The sequence below is a fragment of the Scyliorhinus canicula genome, chromosome 6, assembly GCF_902713615.1.
Source record: "Scyliorhinus canicula chromosome 6, sScyCan1.1, whole genome shotgun sequence".
NCBI classification, from domain to species: domain Eukaryota; kingdom Metazoa; phylum Chordata; class Chondrichthyes; order Carcharhiniformes; family Scyliorhinidae; genus Scyliorhinus; species Scyliorhinus canicula.
Window position 1 is genome coordinate 31,806,579 of NC_052151.1, and position 16,352 is coordinate 31,822,930.

The window sequence follows — 16,352 nt, forward strand, 5'->3', positions numbered from 1 at the left end:
TGCTTGGCGATTCTGCTTAATCGCGCGTCCTGAAGGCTGCCTTGGAGAACGCCTACCCGGAGATCAGAGGCTGAATGCCCTTGACTGCTGAAGTGTTCCCCGACTGGAAGGGAACATTCCTGCCTAGTGATTGGCGTGCGATATCCATTCATTCGTTGTCGTACCGTCTGCATGGTCTCGCCAATGTACCAAGCTTTGGGACATCCTTTCCTGCTACCTCATATGCTGCTCTCCCGATGAGCGCATTCACTTGGTGCCATTCCTCAATAAGCCTGCACATTCTTCCTCTTTGTTGGTGGTGTGGTAAACAGATGGGTGCTTTGAACTTGTCTATATATATGTTTCTGGAACATACCTCTTCATTCACCTGAGGAAGGAGCAGTGCTCCGAAAGCTAGTGTTTGAAACAAACCTGTTGGACTTTAACCTGGTGTTGTAAGACTTCTTCCTATCTCCCATGGTTATCGACCCCTCTACTAAGGTGAAAGGTTTCTTGTCTCTTGTAGATGTGTACTATAAAACAGCGTTTAATCTGTATCAGTTGCTCCAAACTATCCAGAGGGTATGAGAAAGTCATTGTCTTAGGACACTTCATTCTGAGAGTAAACGTTGGCTAACCCTCTGCTTGAATGCGCCTTCCTGTCATTGAGCTGTCTCCTCCAGACGAGTCCTGGCTTGGTTGTTGCCGCGCGTGACCAGCACCTACGTGTGCGCGCGCGGGGGGCGACAGGACGCGGGCGCGCACGCGGCCTGGCGGCGAGAGGCGGAGCCGGAAAGCGCGCGCTGTGGCCGAGGTGAGAAGCGTGAGCCAGGCGCAGGATTCAGCCAATGGGCGCCGAGGAAGGCGGTAACGGTTAGATTTTTGAAAAAGCGCTCGAGCAGCGGGGCAGGCAGCAAGAGCCGGAGCCGAGCAGGCCCGGGGCAGAGCAGGAGCAGAGATCGCGGGATGGCCGCCGCCAGCGAGGGGGAGGCGGCGACGATCGGCAGCAGCAGCAGCAGCAGCAGCGACTTTCAGGAGTGCTGGCAGTAAGTGAGCCCAAACCTAGCCGGATTTCAGCAGCGAGTTACCGAGCCAAATCTTGTATACAGTGCAGAAGGAGGGCTTTCGGCCCATCGAGTCTGCACTGACCCACTTAAGACCGCACTTCCACCCTATCCCAGTAACCCAATGACCCCTCCTAACCTTTTGGTCACGAAGGGCAATTTGGCCAATCTTCCTAACCTGCACGTCTTTGGACTGTGGGAAGAAACCGGAGCACCCGGAGGAACCCCATGCAGACACGGCGAGAACGTGCAGACTCCGCACAGACAGTGACCCAGCGGGGAATCAAACCCTGGAGCTGAGGCCACAGTGCTTGCCACTTGTGCTGCCATGGGAGAGAGAGAAGCAGGAGTCTAGAAATTCAACTCCGCACAGAAGGAGGCCATTCGTCCCATCATGCCTGGTCACTCTCCCAATGAGCGCATTCACTTGGTACCATTGCTCAATAACCCTGCACATTCTTCCTCTTCCTTGGTGTTGTGGTAAATAGATGGGTGCTGTGCTTGATGGCTGCCACAGACATGATGGGCTGAAAGGCCTCTTCCTGTGTGTAAACCTCTATGACTCGAAATCCTGAAACAAAAGCATTGGTCCAGCATGAGTGTAAATAAGAGCAAAGAGCAGCACAAGAACAGGCCCTTTTGCCCTCCAAGCTGTTGCTGATCATGATGTCTGTCTCAACTACAACCTTCTGCACCTCTGGGGTCCGTATCCCTCTATTCCCATCCTGTTCACATATTTGTCAAGATGCCGCTTAAATGTCACTATCATATCTGCTTCCACTACCACCCCTGGCAGCGAGTTCCAGGCACCCACTACCATCTGTAAAAACTTCCTTGAACACCTCTTCTGAACTGTGACTCTCACACCGTAAACCTATACCCCCTAGTAATTGACTCTTCCACCCTCGTAAAAAGCTTCTGACTATCCACTCTGTCCATGCCCCTCATAATTTTGTAGACTTCTATCTGGCCACCCCTCAACCTCCGTCGTTCCAGTGAAAAAAATCTGAGTTTATCCAACCTCTCCTCATAGCTAATGTCCTATCCATGCTCGGAGTTCTTTGGCCTTACCTGTCGGCCCTCTTGCATTGAAATAGATACAATTTAATCCGACAGGTTTCCCCCGCTCCCTGCCTATCATGTCTATTCTTGCCGTTGCTGAGTACTGCATCTCCTTTCAGTCCCTCATTTGCTTCCCTGCTGCTGACTATGCTCTCAATATCCCTCATTATCCAAGGTTCCTAAAACTTGCCAGACTTATCTTTCATCTTCGCAGGACCATGCCACTCCAGAATTCCAATCAATTGATGTTTGAAAGACTCCCACATATCTATAAGAAAATGAAAATTGCTTATTGTCATGAGTAGGCTTCAATGAAGTTACTGTGAAAAGCCCCTAGTCGCCACATTCCGGCGCCTGTCCGGGGACAGATAAGATCATAAGATATAGGAGAAGAAAGGCCACTCGGCCCATTGAGTCTGCTCTGCCATTCAATAATGGCTGACATGTTTCTCATCCCGATTCTCCTGCCTTCTCCCCCTATTAATCAAGATACTATCTATCTCTGTCTTAAATTTGGCCTCCACAGCCTTCTGTGGCACAGAGTTCCATAGGTTCACCACCCTCTGGCTGAAGAAATTCCTCCTCATCTCTGTTTGACAGGATCCTCCCTGTAGTCTGAGATGGTGTCCTCTGGTTCTAGTTTCTCCTACAAGTGGAAACATCCTCTTCATGTCCACTCTATCCAGGCCTCGCAGTTTTCTGTAAGTTTCAATAAGATCCCCCCTCATCCTTCTAAACGAGTACAGACCCAGTGTCCTCAACAGTTTGTCATACGACAAGTTCTTCATTCCAGGGATCATTCTTGTGAACGTCCTCTGGACCCTATCCACGGCCAGCACATCCTTCCTTAGATACGGGGCCCAAAACTGCTTACAATTCTCCAAATGGGGTCTGACCAGAGCCGTATACAGCCTCAGCAGTGTATCCCTGCTCTTGTGTTCTAGCTCTCTCGACGTGAATGCTAGCATTACATTTGCTGTCCTAACTGCCGACTGTACCTGCACATTAACCGTAAAAGAATCTTGAACAGGACTCCCAAGTCCCTTTGTGCTTCTGATTTCCTAAGCATTTCCCCATTTAAAAAATAGTCTGTCTCCATCCCTCCTTCCAAAGTGCATCACCTCACACTTTTTCAAATTGTATTCCATCTTGCCCACTCTCCTAGCCTTCTGATGCCCCCCTGTTTCCTCAATACTACCTGCCCCTCTACAGCACAGTGGTTAGCACTGTTGCTTCACAATTCCAGGGTCATAGGTTTGATTCCCGGCTTGGGTCACTGTTTGTGTGGAGTCTACATGTACTCCCTGTGTCTGCGAGGGTTTCCTCCGGGTGCTCCGGTTTCCAGCCATAAGTCCCGAAAGACATGCTGTTAGGTAATTTGGACATTCTGAATTCTTCTCTGAGTAACCGAATGTGGCGACCAGGGGCTTTCACAATAACTTCATTGCAGTGTTAATGTAAGTCTACTTGTGACAATAAAAATTATTTAAAAATTAAAAAGGTCTTTGTATCATCTGCAAACCAAGCAACAGTGCCTTCAGTTTCTTCTTCCAGATCATTGATGTATATTGTGAAATGTTGTGGCCTCAGCACCGACCCCTGAGACACACCACCAGTCACCAGCTGTCATCCTGAAAAGTACCCATTCTGAAAAAGACCTCCTGCCAATCAGCCAATCCTCTAATAATGCCAGGATCACACAATGGGTTCTTAACTTATATAACAGTCTCCTATGCGGCACCTTGTCAAAGGCCTTCTGGAAATCTAAATAAATCATGTCCACTGATTCTCCTTTGTCTAACTTCCTTGTTACCTCCTCAAAAAACTAACAGATTTGTCAGACATCACCTCCCCTTGACGAAGCTTTGCTGACTCAGTTGTATTTTAGCATGCTCTTTCAAGAACTCCGCAATCTCATCTGTAATAATGGACTCGAGAGGGCAGCACGATGACTCAGTGGGTTAGCCCTGCAGCCTCGCGGCGCTGAGGTCCCAGCTTCGATCCCGGCTCTGGTCACTGTCTGTGTGGAGTTTGCACATTCTCCCTGTGTTTGCGTGGGTTTCGCCCCCACAACCCACAAATGTGCAGGATAGCTGGATTAGCTGCACTAAATTGCCCCTTAATTGGAAAAATGAATTGGGTACTCTAAATGTATTATTTAAAAAAATAATGGACTTTAAAATCTTACCAATGACTGAAGTCAGGCTAACCGGCCTATAATTTCCCATCTTCTGCTTCCCTTCCTTCTTAAACAGCAGTGTTACATCAGCCACTTTCCAGTCCTCTGGGACCCTCCCTGCTTCCAGTGTTTCCTGGTCCAGGTGATTTATACACCTTCGGACCTTTCAATTTCCCCAGAACCTTCTCCTTGGTGATGGCCACTACACTCATCTATGCCCCCTGATTCTCCTGGAGCTCTGGCATCCCACTGGCGTCTTCCACTGTGCAGACTGATGCAAAGTAACTATTCAGTTCCTCTGCCATTTCTTTGTTTCCTATTATTACTTCTCCAGCCACATTTTCCAGTGGTCCAATATCTATTTTTGCCTGTCTCTTACCTTTAATATATTGGAAAAAACTCTTCCTTCCTACCTTTTATATATTACTAGCTAGCTTACACTCATATTTCATCTCTTCCCCCCCATACTGCTTTTTTAGTTGTTCTCTGCTCGTTTTTGAAGGCTTCCCAATGCTCTGACTTCCCATTAATCCTCGCCACTTTTTATACTTTTATGCTATCCTGGACTTCCCTCGTCAGCCATGGATGCCTTGTCTTTCCCTTAGCATGTTTCCTCCTCCTTGGGATGAATTTCTGTTGTGCCTCCTGAATAATCCCCTAAAACTCCTGCCAGATGTTGAGTTACCCACAAACAGCTGCCCCAATCAAAATTCTTCAATTCCTGCCTAATATTGTTGTAATTCGCCTTCCCCCAATTTAGTACCAAGGACTACTCTTATCCTTGCCAACTAATACCTTAAAACATTTTTTCTTTTTATTATAAATTTAGAATACCCAATTAATTTTTTCCAATTAAGGGGCAATTTAGCTTGGCCAATCCACCTAACCTGCACATCTTTGGGTTGTGGGGGCGAAACCCATGCAAACACGGGGAGAATGTGCAAACTCCACATGGATAGTGACCCAGAGCTGGGATCGAACCTGGGACCTCGGCGCCGTGAGGCAGCAGGGCTAACCACTGTGTCACCGTGCTGCCCTTAATACCTTAAAACTTATGGAATTATGGCCACTATTTCTGAAAGGCTCCCCTACTGAAACTTGGGCTGGACTGAAACGTCAAAGATTTCCCACATCTCACATGTGAAGCACTTTATTCTGCTAACTGACATTTCTAGCCCAAATTAATTAATTTAAAAATAATCTACAATCTACATGATCCCTAGCACTAGATTTCTACTATAAATATTATTATAATCTTTATTAGTGTCACAAGTAGGCTTACATCAATACTGCAATGAAGTTACTGTGAAAATCCCCTAGTCACCACACTCCGGCACCTGTTCGGGTACACTGAGGGAGAATTCAGAATGTCTAATTCATCTAACATGCACGTCTTTCGAGACTTGAGGAAGGAAATCAGAGCGCCCGGAGGAAACACGCAGACAGGGGCTGAACATGCCGATTCTGCACAGATAAGACCCAAGCAGGGAATTGAACCAGGGGTCCTGGTGCTCTGAAGCAACAGTGCTAACCACTGTGCCGCCCGTATTAAATGCTAAATGGCAGAATAAAGGACAGCTCTGTTCGAAAGCAAAAACATGAAAGGAAAGATGACCACAATGAAAGGCGGCAAGACTGATTTCAAATTAACAAGACAGCGATGGCAATACTCGGCAGGTCTGATACCATCTGTGGAAATGGAAAAACTGATTAAATGTTGCGAGACAAATGAGTCTTCCTTGGAATGACCTGCTGAGTATGAACTCTAGAGGAGATGGTGACATGGTACAGCCAGTGGGCTGGTGCTCTGGCGACACTGGTTTGAATCTCCCTACTGCTGGTGGAATTCAAATTCAATTAAAAAATCTGAAACAAAGAACAGTACAGCACAGGAACAGGCCCTTTGGCCCTCTAAGCCTGCGCCGATCACCTGTCCTATCAAGACCAGCTTCCTGTATCTTTCTATACTCTGTCTGTTCATATGCCTATCCAGATAAGTCTTAAAGGTCGCTAACATATCTGCCTCAACCACATCACTTGGCAAGGCATTCCAGACCACCACCACCCTCTGTGTAAAAAAAAACTTCGAGTGGGCTTGTGCAATATGTTATGATTGAAGTATTGAAAGTACATGGATGTTTGCACATTTTTGCCTTTTTTGCTTTCTTTCTGATGATGTCTGTAACTGTTTATAAAGCCAAAAACTACCTCAATAAAATTGTTTATTTAAAAAAAAAACTTCCCCCGCACATCTCCACTGAAACCTCCCCCCACCTTGAACCTGTGCCCCCTTGTAATTGTCATTTCCACCCTGCGAAATAGCCTCCAACTGTTCACCCTATCTATACCACTAATCATTTTATAAACTTCTCTCAGGTCACCCCTCAGCCTCTGTCTCTGTAGGGAGAATAATCCCAGTTTATGCAATCTTTCCACCTTGCTAATACCCTCCACACCAGGCAACATCCTGGCAAACTCCAAAGCCTCCATGCCCTTCTGGTAGTGCGGTGACCAGAATTGGACACAGTATTCCAAATGTGGCCTAACCAATGTTCTATATAATTGTAACATAATTTTAGAGCTTTTATACTCAATACCCCGTCCTATGAAGGCAAGCATTCAAATGGGTGACCAAAAGTCAGAGCAAGAGTAGGAAGGCCGTGCAGGTGTCCCCTGCGGTCATCTCCCTGCAAAACAGATATACCGCTTTGGATACTGTTGGGGGAGATGCCTCACCAGGGGAAGGCAGCAGCAAGGTTCATGGCACTGTGGCTGGCTCTGCTGCACAGGAAGAAAAATGGCAGGGCTATAGTGATAGGGGACTCGATCGTAAGGGGAATAGACTGGCGGTTCTGTGGACGCAATCGAGACTCCAGGATGGTATGTTGCCTCCCTGGTGCAAGGATGTCCCGGAGCGGCTGCAGGACATTCTGGGTGGGTGGGGGGGGGGGGGGGGGGGGGGAAGAGGGTGAGCAGCCAGCTGTCGTGGTGCACCTAGGCACCAACGATATAGGTAAAAAACGGGATGAGGTCCTACAAGCGGAATTCAGGGAGTTAGGAGTTAAACTTAAAAGTAGGACCTCAAAGATAGTAATCTCAGGATTGCTACCAGTGCCACGAGCTAGTCAGAGTAGGAATGTCAGGATAGATGGGATGAATGCGTGGCTCGAGAGATGGTGCAAGAGGGAGGGATTCAAATTCCTGGGGCATTGGGACCGGTTCTGGGGGAGGTGGGACCAGTACAAACCGGATGGTCTGCACCTGGGCAGGACTGGAACCGATGTCCTGGGGGGGGGGGGGGGGGGGGGGGTGTTTGCTAGAGCTGTTGGGGAGGGTTTAAACTAATATGGCAGGGGGATGGGAACCGATGCAGGAAGTTGGAAGGTAGTAAAACAAGGACAGAAGGAAAAGGAAGTTAGGGGAAAAGTGCAAGGCAGAGAAGATATAGTCAAAAATCAAAAAGGGCGACAGTACAAGGTACAGTGACTGAGGGGAGCTCAGTGAATAGGCCCAGTAATACTAAAAGGAATAAAACTGGAGATGTTAAGATTCAAAACAGAGGTAAAAAACCCAACATAAGTGCACTTTACCTGAATGCTCGTAGTATTCGGAATAAAGTAAATGAGTTGATGGCACAAATCATCTTAAATGACTATGATTTAGTGGCCATTACTGAAACATGGTTAAAGGATGGTCACGACTGGGAGTTAAATATCCGAGTGGATGGTGTTGCTCTGTTATTTAAGGATGACATCCGGGCAATAGTAAGGGATGACATTGGTGCTATGGAGGATAAGGTTGAATCCATTTGGGTGGAAATCAGGAATAGTAAGGCGAAAAAGTCACTGATAGGAGTAGTCTATCGGCTACCAAATAGTAACGTTATGGTGGGGCAGGCAATAAACAAAGAAATAACTGATGCATGTAGAAATGGTACAGCAGTTATCATGGGGGATTTTAATCTACATGCCGATTGGTTTAACCAGGTCGGTCTAGGCAACCTTGAGGAGGAGTTTATAGAATGCATCCGCGATAGTTTCCTAGAACAGTATGTAATGGAACCTACGAGGGAACAAGCAGTCCTAGATCTTGTCCTGTGTAATGAGACAGGATTAATTCATGATCTCATAGTTAGGGATCCTCTCGGAAGGAGCGATCACAATATGGTGGAATTTAAAATACAGATGGAGGGTGAGAAAGTAAAATCAAATACTAGTGTTTTGTGTTTAAACAAAGGAGATTACAATGGGATGAGAGAAGAACTAGCTAAGGTAGACTGGGAGCAAAGACTTTATGGTGGAACAGTTGAGGAACAGTGGAGAACCTTCCAAGCGATTTTTCACAGTGCTCAGCAAAGGTTTATACCAACAAAAAGGAAGGACGGTAGAAAGAGGGAAAATCGACCGTGGATATCTAAGGAAATAAGGGAGAGTATCAAATGAAGGAAAAAGCATATAAAGTGGCAAAGATTGGTGGGAGATTAGAGGACTGGGAAATCTTTAGGGGGCAACAGAAAGCTACTAAAAAAGCTATAAAGAAGAGTAAGATGGAGTATGAGAGTAATCTTGCTCAGAATATAAAAACAGACAGTAAAAGTTTCTACAAATATATAAAACAAAAAAGAATGGCTAAGGTAAATATTGGTCGTTAGAGGAAGAGAAGGGAGTTTTAATAATGGGAGATGAGGAAATGGCTGAGGAACTGAACAGGTTTTTTGGGTCGGTCTTCACAGTGGAAGACACAAATAACATGCCAGCGACTGATATAAATTAGGCTATGACAGGTGAGGACCTTGAGAGGAGGTAGTGATGGGCAAGCTAATGGGGCTAAAGGTAGACAAGTCTCCTGGCCCTGATGGAATGCACCCCAGAGTGCTAAAAGAGATGGCTAGGGAAATTGCAGATGCACTAATGATGATTAACCAAAATTCACTAGACTCTGGGGTGGTCCCGGTGGATTGGAAATTAGCAAACATGACGCCACTGTTTAAAAAAGGAGGTAGCCAGAGAGCAGGAAATTATAGGCCAGTGAGCTTAACTTCGGTAGTAGGGAAGATGCTGGAATCTATCATCAAGGAAGAAATAGCGAGGCATCTGGATAGAAATTGTCCCATTGGGCAGACGCAGCATGGGTTCATAAAGGGCAGGTTGTGCCTAACTAATTTAGTGGAATTTTATGAGGACATTACCAGTGCAGTAGATAACGGGGAGCCAATGGATGTGGTATATCTGGATTTCCAGAAAGCCTTTGACAGGGTGCCACATTTTGCTGCATAAGATAAAGATGCATGGCATTAAGGGTAAAGTAGTAGCATGGATAGAGGATTGGTTGATTAATAGAAAGCAAAGAGTGGGGATTAATAGGTGTTTCTCTGGTTGGCAATCAGTAGCTAGTGGTGTCCCTCAGGGATCTGTGTTGGGCCCACAATTGTTCACAATTTACGTAGATGATTTGCAGTTGGGGACCAAGGGCAATGTGTCCAAGTTTGCAGATGACACTAAGATGAGTGGTAAAGCGAAAAGTGCAGAGGATACTCCAAAGTCTGCAGAGGGATTTGGATAGGTTAAGTGAATGGGCTAGGGTCTGGCAGATGGAATACAATGTTGACAAATGTGAGGTTATCCATTTTGGTAGGAATAACAGCAAACGGGATTATTATTTAAACGATAATATATTAAAGCATGCCACTATGCAGATTGACCTGGGTGTGCTAGTGCATGAGTCACAGAAAGTTGGTTTACAGGTGCAAAGGTGATTAAGAAGGCAAATGGAATTTTGTCCTTCATTGCTAGAGGGATGGAGTTTAAGACTAGGGAGGTTATGCTGCAATTGTATAAGGTGTTAGTGAGGCTACACCTGGAGTATTGTGTTCAGTTTTGGTCTCCTTACTTGAGAAAGGACATACTGGCACTGGAGGGTGTGCAGAGGAGATTCACTCGGTTAATCCCAGAGATGAAGGGTTGGATTATGAGGAGAGGTTGAGTAGACTGGGACTGTACTCATTGGAATTTAGAAGGATGAGGGGGATCTTATAGAAACATTTAAAATTATGAAGGGAATAGATAGGATAGATGCGGGCAGGTTGTTTCCACTGGCGGGTGAAAGCAGAACTAGGGGACATAGCCTCAAAATAAGGGGAAGTAGATTTAGGACTGAGTTTAGGAGGAACTTCTTCACCCAAAGGGTTGTGAATCTATGGAATTCCTTGTCCAGTGATGCAGTTGAGGCTTCTTCATTAAAAGTTTTTAAGGTAAAGATAGATAGTTTTTTGAAGAATAAAGGGATTAAGGGTTATGGTGTTCGGGCTGGAAAGTGGAGCTGAGTCCACAAAAGATCAGCCATGATCTCATTGAATGGCAGAGCAGGCTCGAGGGGCCAGATGGCCTACTCCTGCTCCTAGTTCTTATGTTCTTATATGCTTTCTTTACCACCATTTCCACCTGTGCTGCTATTTGTAAGGATCTGTGGACCTGCACTCTCGGATCTCTCTGTTTCTGTGCTCCTGATGGTTCTGCCATTTATTTTATAGCTCCCACCTGAATTGGATCTACCAAAATGCATCACCTCGTATTTGTCCGGGTTAACCTTCATCTGCCATTTCTCTGCCCAATTTTGCATCCTATCTATATCCTGTTGTATTCTCTGACAATCTTCATCACTATCCGCAACTCCTGCAATCTTCGTAACATCCGTAACTTGCTACGTTTTCTTCCAAGTCATTTATATAGATTGCAAAGAGCAGAGGTCCCAGAACTGATCCCTGCGGAACACCATTAATTACAGACCTCTATTCGGAAAAACACCCTCTGTCTTCTATGGCCAAACCATTTCTGGATCCATCCAACTAGTTCACCCCAGACCCCACGTGATCTAATCGTTTGCACCAGCCTGCCATGAAGGACCATATCAAATTATTTACTAAAGTCCATGTAGACCACAGCCCTTCCCTCGTCAATCATTTTTGTCACCTCAAAAAACTCAATCAACTTAGTGAGACGTCCTCCCTCTTGCAAAACCATGCTGTCCGTCGCTAATATGGCCATTCTCTTCCAAAAGTGCATAGATCCTATCTCTGAGAATCTTTTCCAATAATTTCACTATCACTGACGTCCAGCTCGCTGGTCTATAATTACCCAGATTATCCTTGCAACCCTTCCTAAATAACAACATTGGCTATCCTCCAATCTGCTAATGTGCGAACTTCACACAGACGTGAATAGGGGCCGGGATCGAACCAGGGTCCTCGATGTCATGAGGCAGCAGTGCTAACCACTGTACCGCCATAAGCCACTCATATTAAGGACAGTTAGAGCTGGGCAACAAATGCTGGCCTCGCCAGTGACGCCCACACCCCATGTAAACGCAGTTTTCCAGCATCCACAATATTTTGTTTTTAATTTACAAATGTAATCCAGCTTTGATCAATAAGTTTTTAAAAACTGGAGCCATATAGTCTACGAACAGAAAATGTTGGAAATGCAGGCAATATTTTTAGGGAGAGAAACATTTCATGTTTCTCGTCAATGACCTTTATACCTCATTTGAAGTATGTAGAATAATAGTAGTTTGGATAAGGCCAACATATATGCCTTCAAAGTAAGTTTATAAAATCTGGGACCTGATTATTACCTTAAATCAGTATGCCATTCTTCAGTAATGAACCTATGTATTGAAGGTGGGAGAGTAACTTAAGCCAGTGTTCCCAGATTTCAAACTTCACTTTCCAGAAGTCAAGAAGTAATTGACTGGCAATCAGTGAAATTTTTGATTTTTTGTTTTTTTCTTTTCCTATTTTTAGCTCAGGTGGAATGAGGCTACATATTATATTCACTGTGACACAACCGTAAATGTATCAAATAACTAAATTGACATATTACTTTAATTCTTCAGGACATCATAGCCAAAGAAGTACCAAATAAGGTAAATCCGTCATCGTCCCAGATGACTATAGGCTGCTTTCCTCTTTGAGGCGGAGAGCTTACTAATGTTGATTTAACCTGAGGATCACCACACCTCAGGCGGGGGACAAGGTTGAGAAGCCGGGGCCTTGAATGGGAAATGAACCCATGCTGCTGGTCGCGCTCTGCATCATGAACCAGCTGTCTAGCCAACTGAGCTAAACCCGCCTTCAAATATTAAATCAGATTGCATCATAGAATCCCTGCAGTGAAGAAGGAGGCCACACGGCCATCAAGTCTGCACCGACGCTTCGAAAGAGCACTTTACTGAGGCCCACTCCCCCGCGCTATCCTCATAAACCCAACCTAAACATCTTTGGACACTTAAGGAGTGATTTAGTATGGCCAAACCACCTAACCTGTGGGAGGATACCAGAGAACCTGGAGTAAATCCATGCAAACTCCAAACACATAGTCACCCAAGGACAGAATTGAACCCAACTTCATGCTTAGCAATACCTGATAAATAATGTTTAAATAGATGCTCAAGTAATGTTGTTTTCAGTGGTTTTGGTTGAGAGATAAAGATAAGCAAAGGCACTGGAAGCACTTCCTAGCTCATTCAATAGTACCATGGGATCTGTTTCATCCAAGAACACCAATTAGTTTTTAGTAGTGTGTAACATTTCTAATATTAAAATAATTTCTCAGTACTGCTCTTATAATGTCATCCTAAATTAGTGTCATGCTAAATTATTTGCTTAAGTATGTGGAATAATGTTTGAACAGGCTACCTTCTGTTCAGGCGAGCAATACACTGAGCCAAGGCGATCCAATGGACTTTTCTTTACATCTTAATATAACTACATTTTATCAATTGAACTAGGAATGCCATTTTTTCAAAGGAATTTCTGCCTTCACTAATATGATACTATTAAAATATTATTTGCATATTTCATGTTAATTCATCACATCTGTGATTATAAATGAATCATAGAATTTACAGTGCAGAAGGAGGCATTCAGCCCATCGAGCCTGCACTGGCACTTGGAAAGAGCACCCTACCCAAGCCGACACCCCCACCCTATCCTCGTAACCCAACAACCCCTCCTAACCTTTTTGGACACTAAGGACGATTTATCATGGCCAATCCACCTAACCTGCACGTCTTTGGACTGTGGGAGGAAACTGGAGCACCTGGAGGAAACCCACGCAGACACGGAGAGAACGTGCAGACTCCGCATAGACAGTGACCCAAGCCGGGAATTGAACCTAGGACCCTGGAGCTGTGAAGCAACAGTGCTAACCACTGTGCTGCCCAATGGTCCAATATGACTAACAGTTACCGATATGGACTGATTTATATTTAAATATTTTTTATCTGCAGAATGTTTGAAGCTAAGATACAAAGCTATGCAGGCGATGATCCATTGGATTTATGGGACAGGTACAAAAATAGCAATTTAATACAATATTTTTCTCTTGAAAATCTGTTATATTCCGTGAAAAGTTGGTTACATTTTATTTCCCCATCATTCTAGGTTTATACAGTGGGCAGAACCTTTGCTTCCCCCTACAGAGGAAGGCGTATTGGTCTCCGTGTTAGAGAGACTCGTGAAGAATTTTATGGATGAAAATAAATATTCCAATGATCCAAGATATGTCAACTACTGGTTGAAACTGGCAAGTGATCTGGATGAACTTTTTAATAGGTTAAGATTTTCCGATCTAAAATCAGAGAATGTATAAATCCAGTCGAGATGGGTCCAGCTGTGTTGGAAATATGCTTGCTTGATTTCTTATGTATCATATGCCAAAGAGAGCGCGTCCGTGCAGTGCTCACATTGCTGAAATTGCAACCATCTCCCATGTTAACATTCTTTCCTCGGACCTCAAAAACCATGTAATACTTCAGTTTCCTTTATTTCTGAAACCTCTGGACTTTCAAAATTAAAATTTGGCATCTCTCTAATTACTATTCCTTGACACTTTTTTAACCTTGGTCGTATCTTGTTTGTTGGCTTTATCCCTTTAGTCAGCTTAAGAAGCAGCAATGTGATATTGTGTATAAGGAAAAAATAAGTTTGACAGTTGTGTATAATTTTGCAGTCTGAGGAGATTAATGACAGGATTAATAGAAAGACAACTGCAGACAGATACTGTTCCCTGGCTGCATCCTCTTTTTTTTTTCCTCCCACCCTCTGCCGTCTTGCTCTCTGAAATTCCTCAATTTTGTTTGTTACTTTTTAGCAGCTGACATGGTTTTTTGTTATGAGGGTGAGAGTATGCAATCTATGGCCGATGGATTGGATAGGAAAAAACATAAATAGCATATATGTTCATGCTTATCATGCACCACAGCACTTACCATTCTTCATGGTAGGCGACATGATTAGTTGTCTAGTCCTGGCTGCCCTCACTCATTTCCCAAGCAGCTTGTGACGTACTCTTTCCCATCTGCTTTTCCATTTGGTTGTAAAGGAGATGAGACTAACTAGATAATTTATCTAATGGATGGTGTTGAGCTTTTAAAATCTTGTTGGAGCTGCACTCATCCAGTTAAGTGGAGAGTATTCCAGCGCACTCCTGACTTGTGTCTCGTATTTACTTAGAACAGTACAGCACAGAACAGGCCCTTCGGCCCTCGATGTTGTGCCGAGCATTGTCCGAAACCAAGATCAAGCTATCCCACTCCCTGTCATTCTGGTGTGCTCCATGTGCCTATCCAATAACCGCTTGAAAGTTCCTAAAGTGTCCGACTCCACTATCACAGCAGACAGTCCATTCCACACCCTAACCACTCTCTGAGTAAAGAACCTACCTCGGACATCCCTCCTATATCTCCCACCCTGAATCTTATACTTATGCCCCCTTCTAACAGCTACATCCACCCGAGGAAATAGTCTCCGAGCATCCACTCTATCCCCCTCATCATCTTATAAACCTCTATTAAGTCGCCTCTCATCCTCCTCCGCTCCAAAGAGAAAAGCCCTAGCTCCCTCAACCTTTCCTCATAAGACCTATCCTGCAAACCAGCAGCATCCTGGTAAATCTCCTTTGCACCCTTTCCAATGCTTCCACATCCTTCCTATAGTGAGGTGACCAGAACTGCACACACTACTCCAAATGTGGTCTCACCAGGGTCATGTATAGTTGTACCATTACCCGTGGCTCTTAAACTCAAGCCCCCTGTTAATAAACGCTAACACACTATAGGCCTTCTTCACGGCTCTGTGCACTTGAGTGGCAACCTTCAGAAATCTGTGGACATGAACCCCAAGATCTCTCTGTTTCTCCACTTTGCTCAGATTTGTCAGAAGGTGAGTTACTTGCCACAATGGGGACGCGGTGGCATAGTGGTATTGTCACTGGACTAGTAAATCAGAGACCATGAGTAATGTTCTGGAGACCCAGGTTCAAATCCCACCACCGCAGATGGTGAAATTTGAATTCAACAACAAAAATATGGAATTAAATGTCTAATGATGACCATGAAGCCATTGCCATACATATCCCACCTGGTTCACTCATGTCCTTTTGAGGGAAAGAAATCTGAAATCCTTACCCCTCCCCCCCGGTTTGCTGCGGCTCCTGACCTCCACTTACCGTTCCGCGAGAAAGTCAAGGAACTGTTGCCACCGCCTGGAGAACCCCTGCAAGGACCCTCTTAAGGCAAACTTTATCCTTTTCAAACTTAGAAACCCAGCCATGTCACTGACCCAAGTGTTTAGCACAGGGATAAACCACTGGCTTTGAAAGCAGACCAAGGTAGGCCAGCAGCACGGTTCAATTCCCGTACCAGCCTCCCCGAACATGCGCCGGAATGTGGCGACTAGGGGCTTTTCACAGTGACTTCATTTGAAGCCTACTTGTGACAAGCGATTTTCATTTCATTTCAAGTCTCCACTCTTGGGGGTTTTGCGTACCTCCATATTAACTAGAGCTGTGTCCGGGCTACCAAGGAGGCAAAGGCCAGAACTCTGGCCTCTTTCAACTCCTGCATTCCTGGAGCGGCTGACACTCCAAATATCACTATCCCCCAGCTCGGCTTTACCCGGGTGTCCAAGACCTTGGACATAGCCTTTGCAAAGCCTCTCCAAATTTCTGTAAGTGCCGGGCATGCCCAAAACATATGGACATGGTTTGCCGGGGTCCCTGAACACCTCACAC

General features: G+C 45.1%; 1 protein-coding gene across 1 annotated transcript in view; it reads left to right on the top strand.

Moving 5' to 3' along the window:
• The first annotated feature begins 841 nt into the window (after positions 1-841).
• Positions 842-16,352, top strand: part of bub1 (BUB1 mitotic checkpoint serine/threonine kinase) — a 146,658-nt gene continuing 131,147 nt past the window's right edge. Inside the window, exons 1-3 of the mRNA XM_038799122.1 lie at positions 842-1,025; positions 13,570-13,629; positions 13,724-13,865. Of these exons, the coding sequence (XP_038655050.1) occupies positions 946-1,025; positions 13,570-13,629; positions 13,724-13,865 (282 nt within the window). The 5' untranslated portion in view covers positions 842-945. The remainder of the gene's footprint in view (positions 1,026-13,569; positions 13,630-13,723; positions 13,866-16,352) is intronic.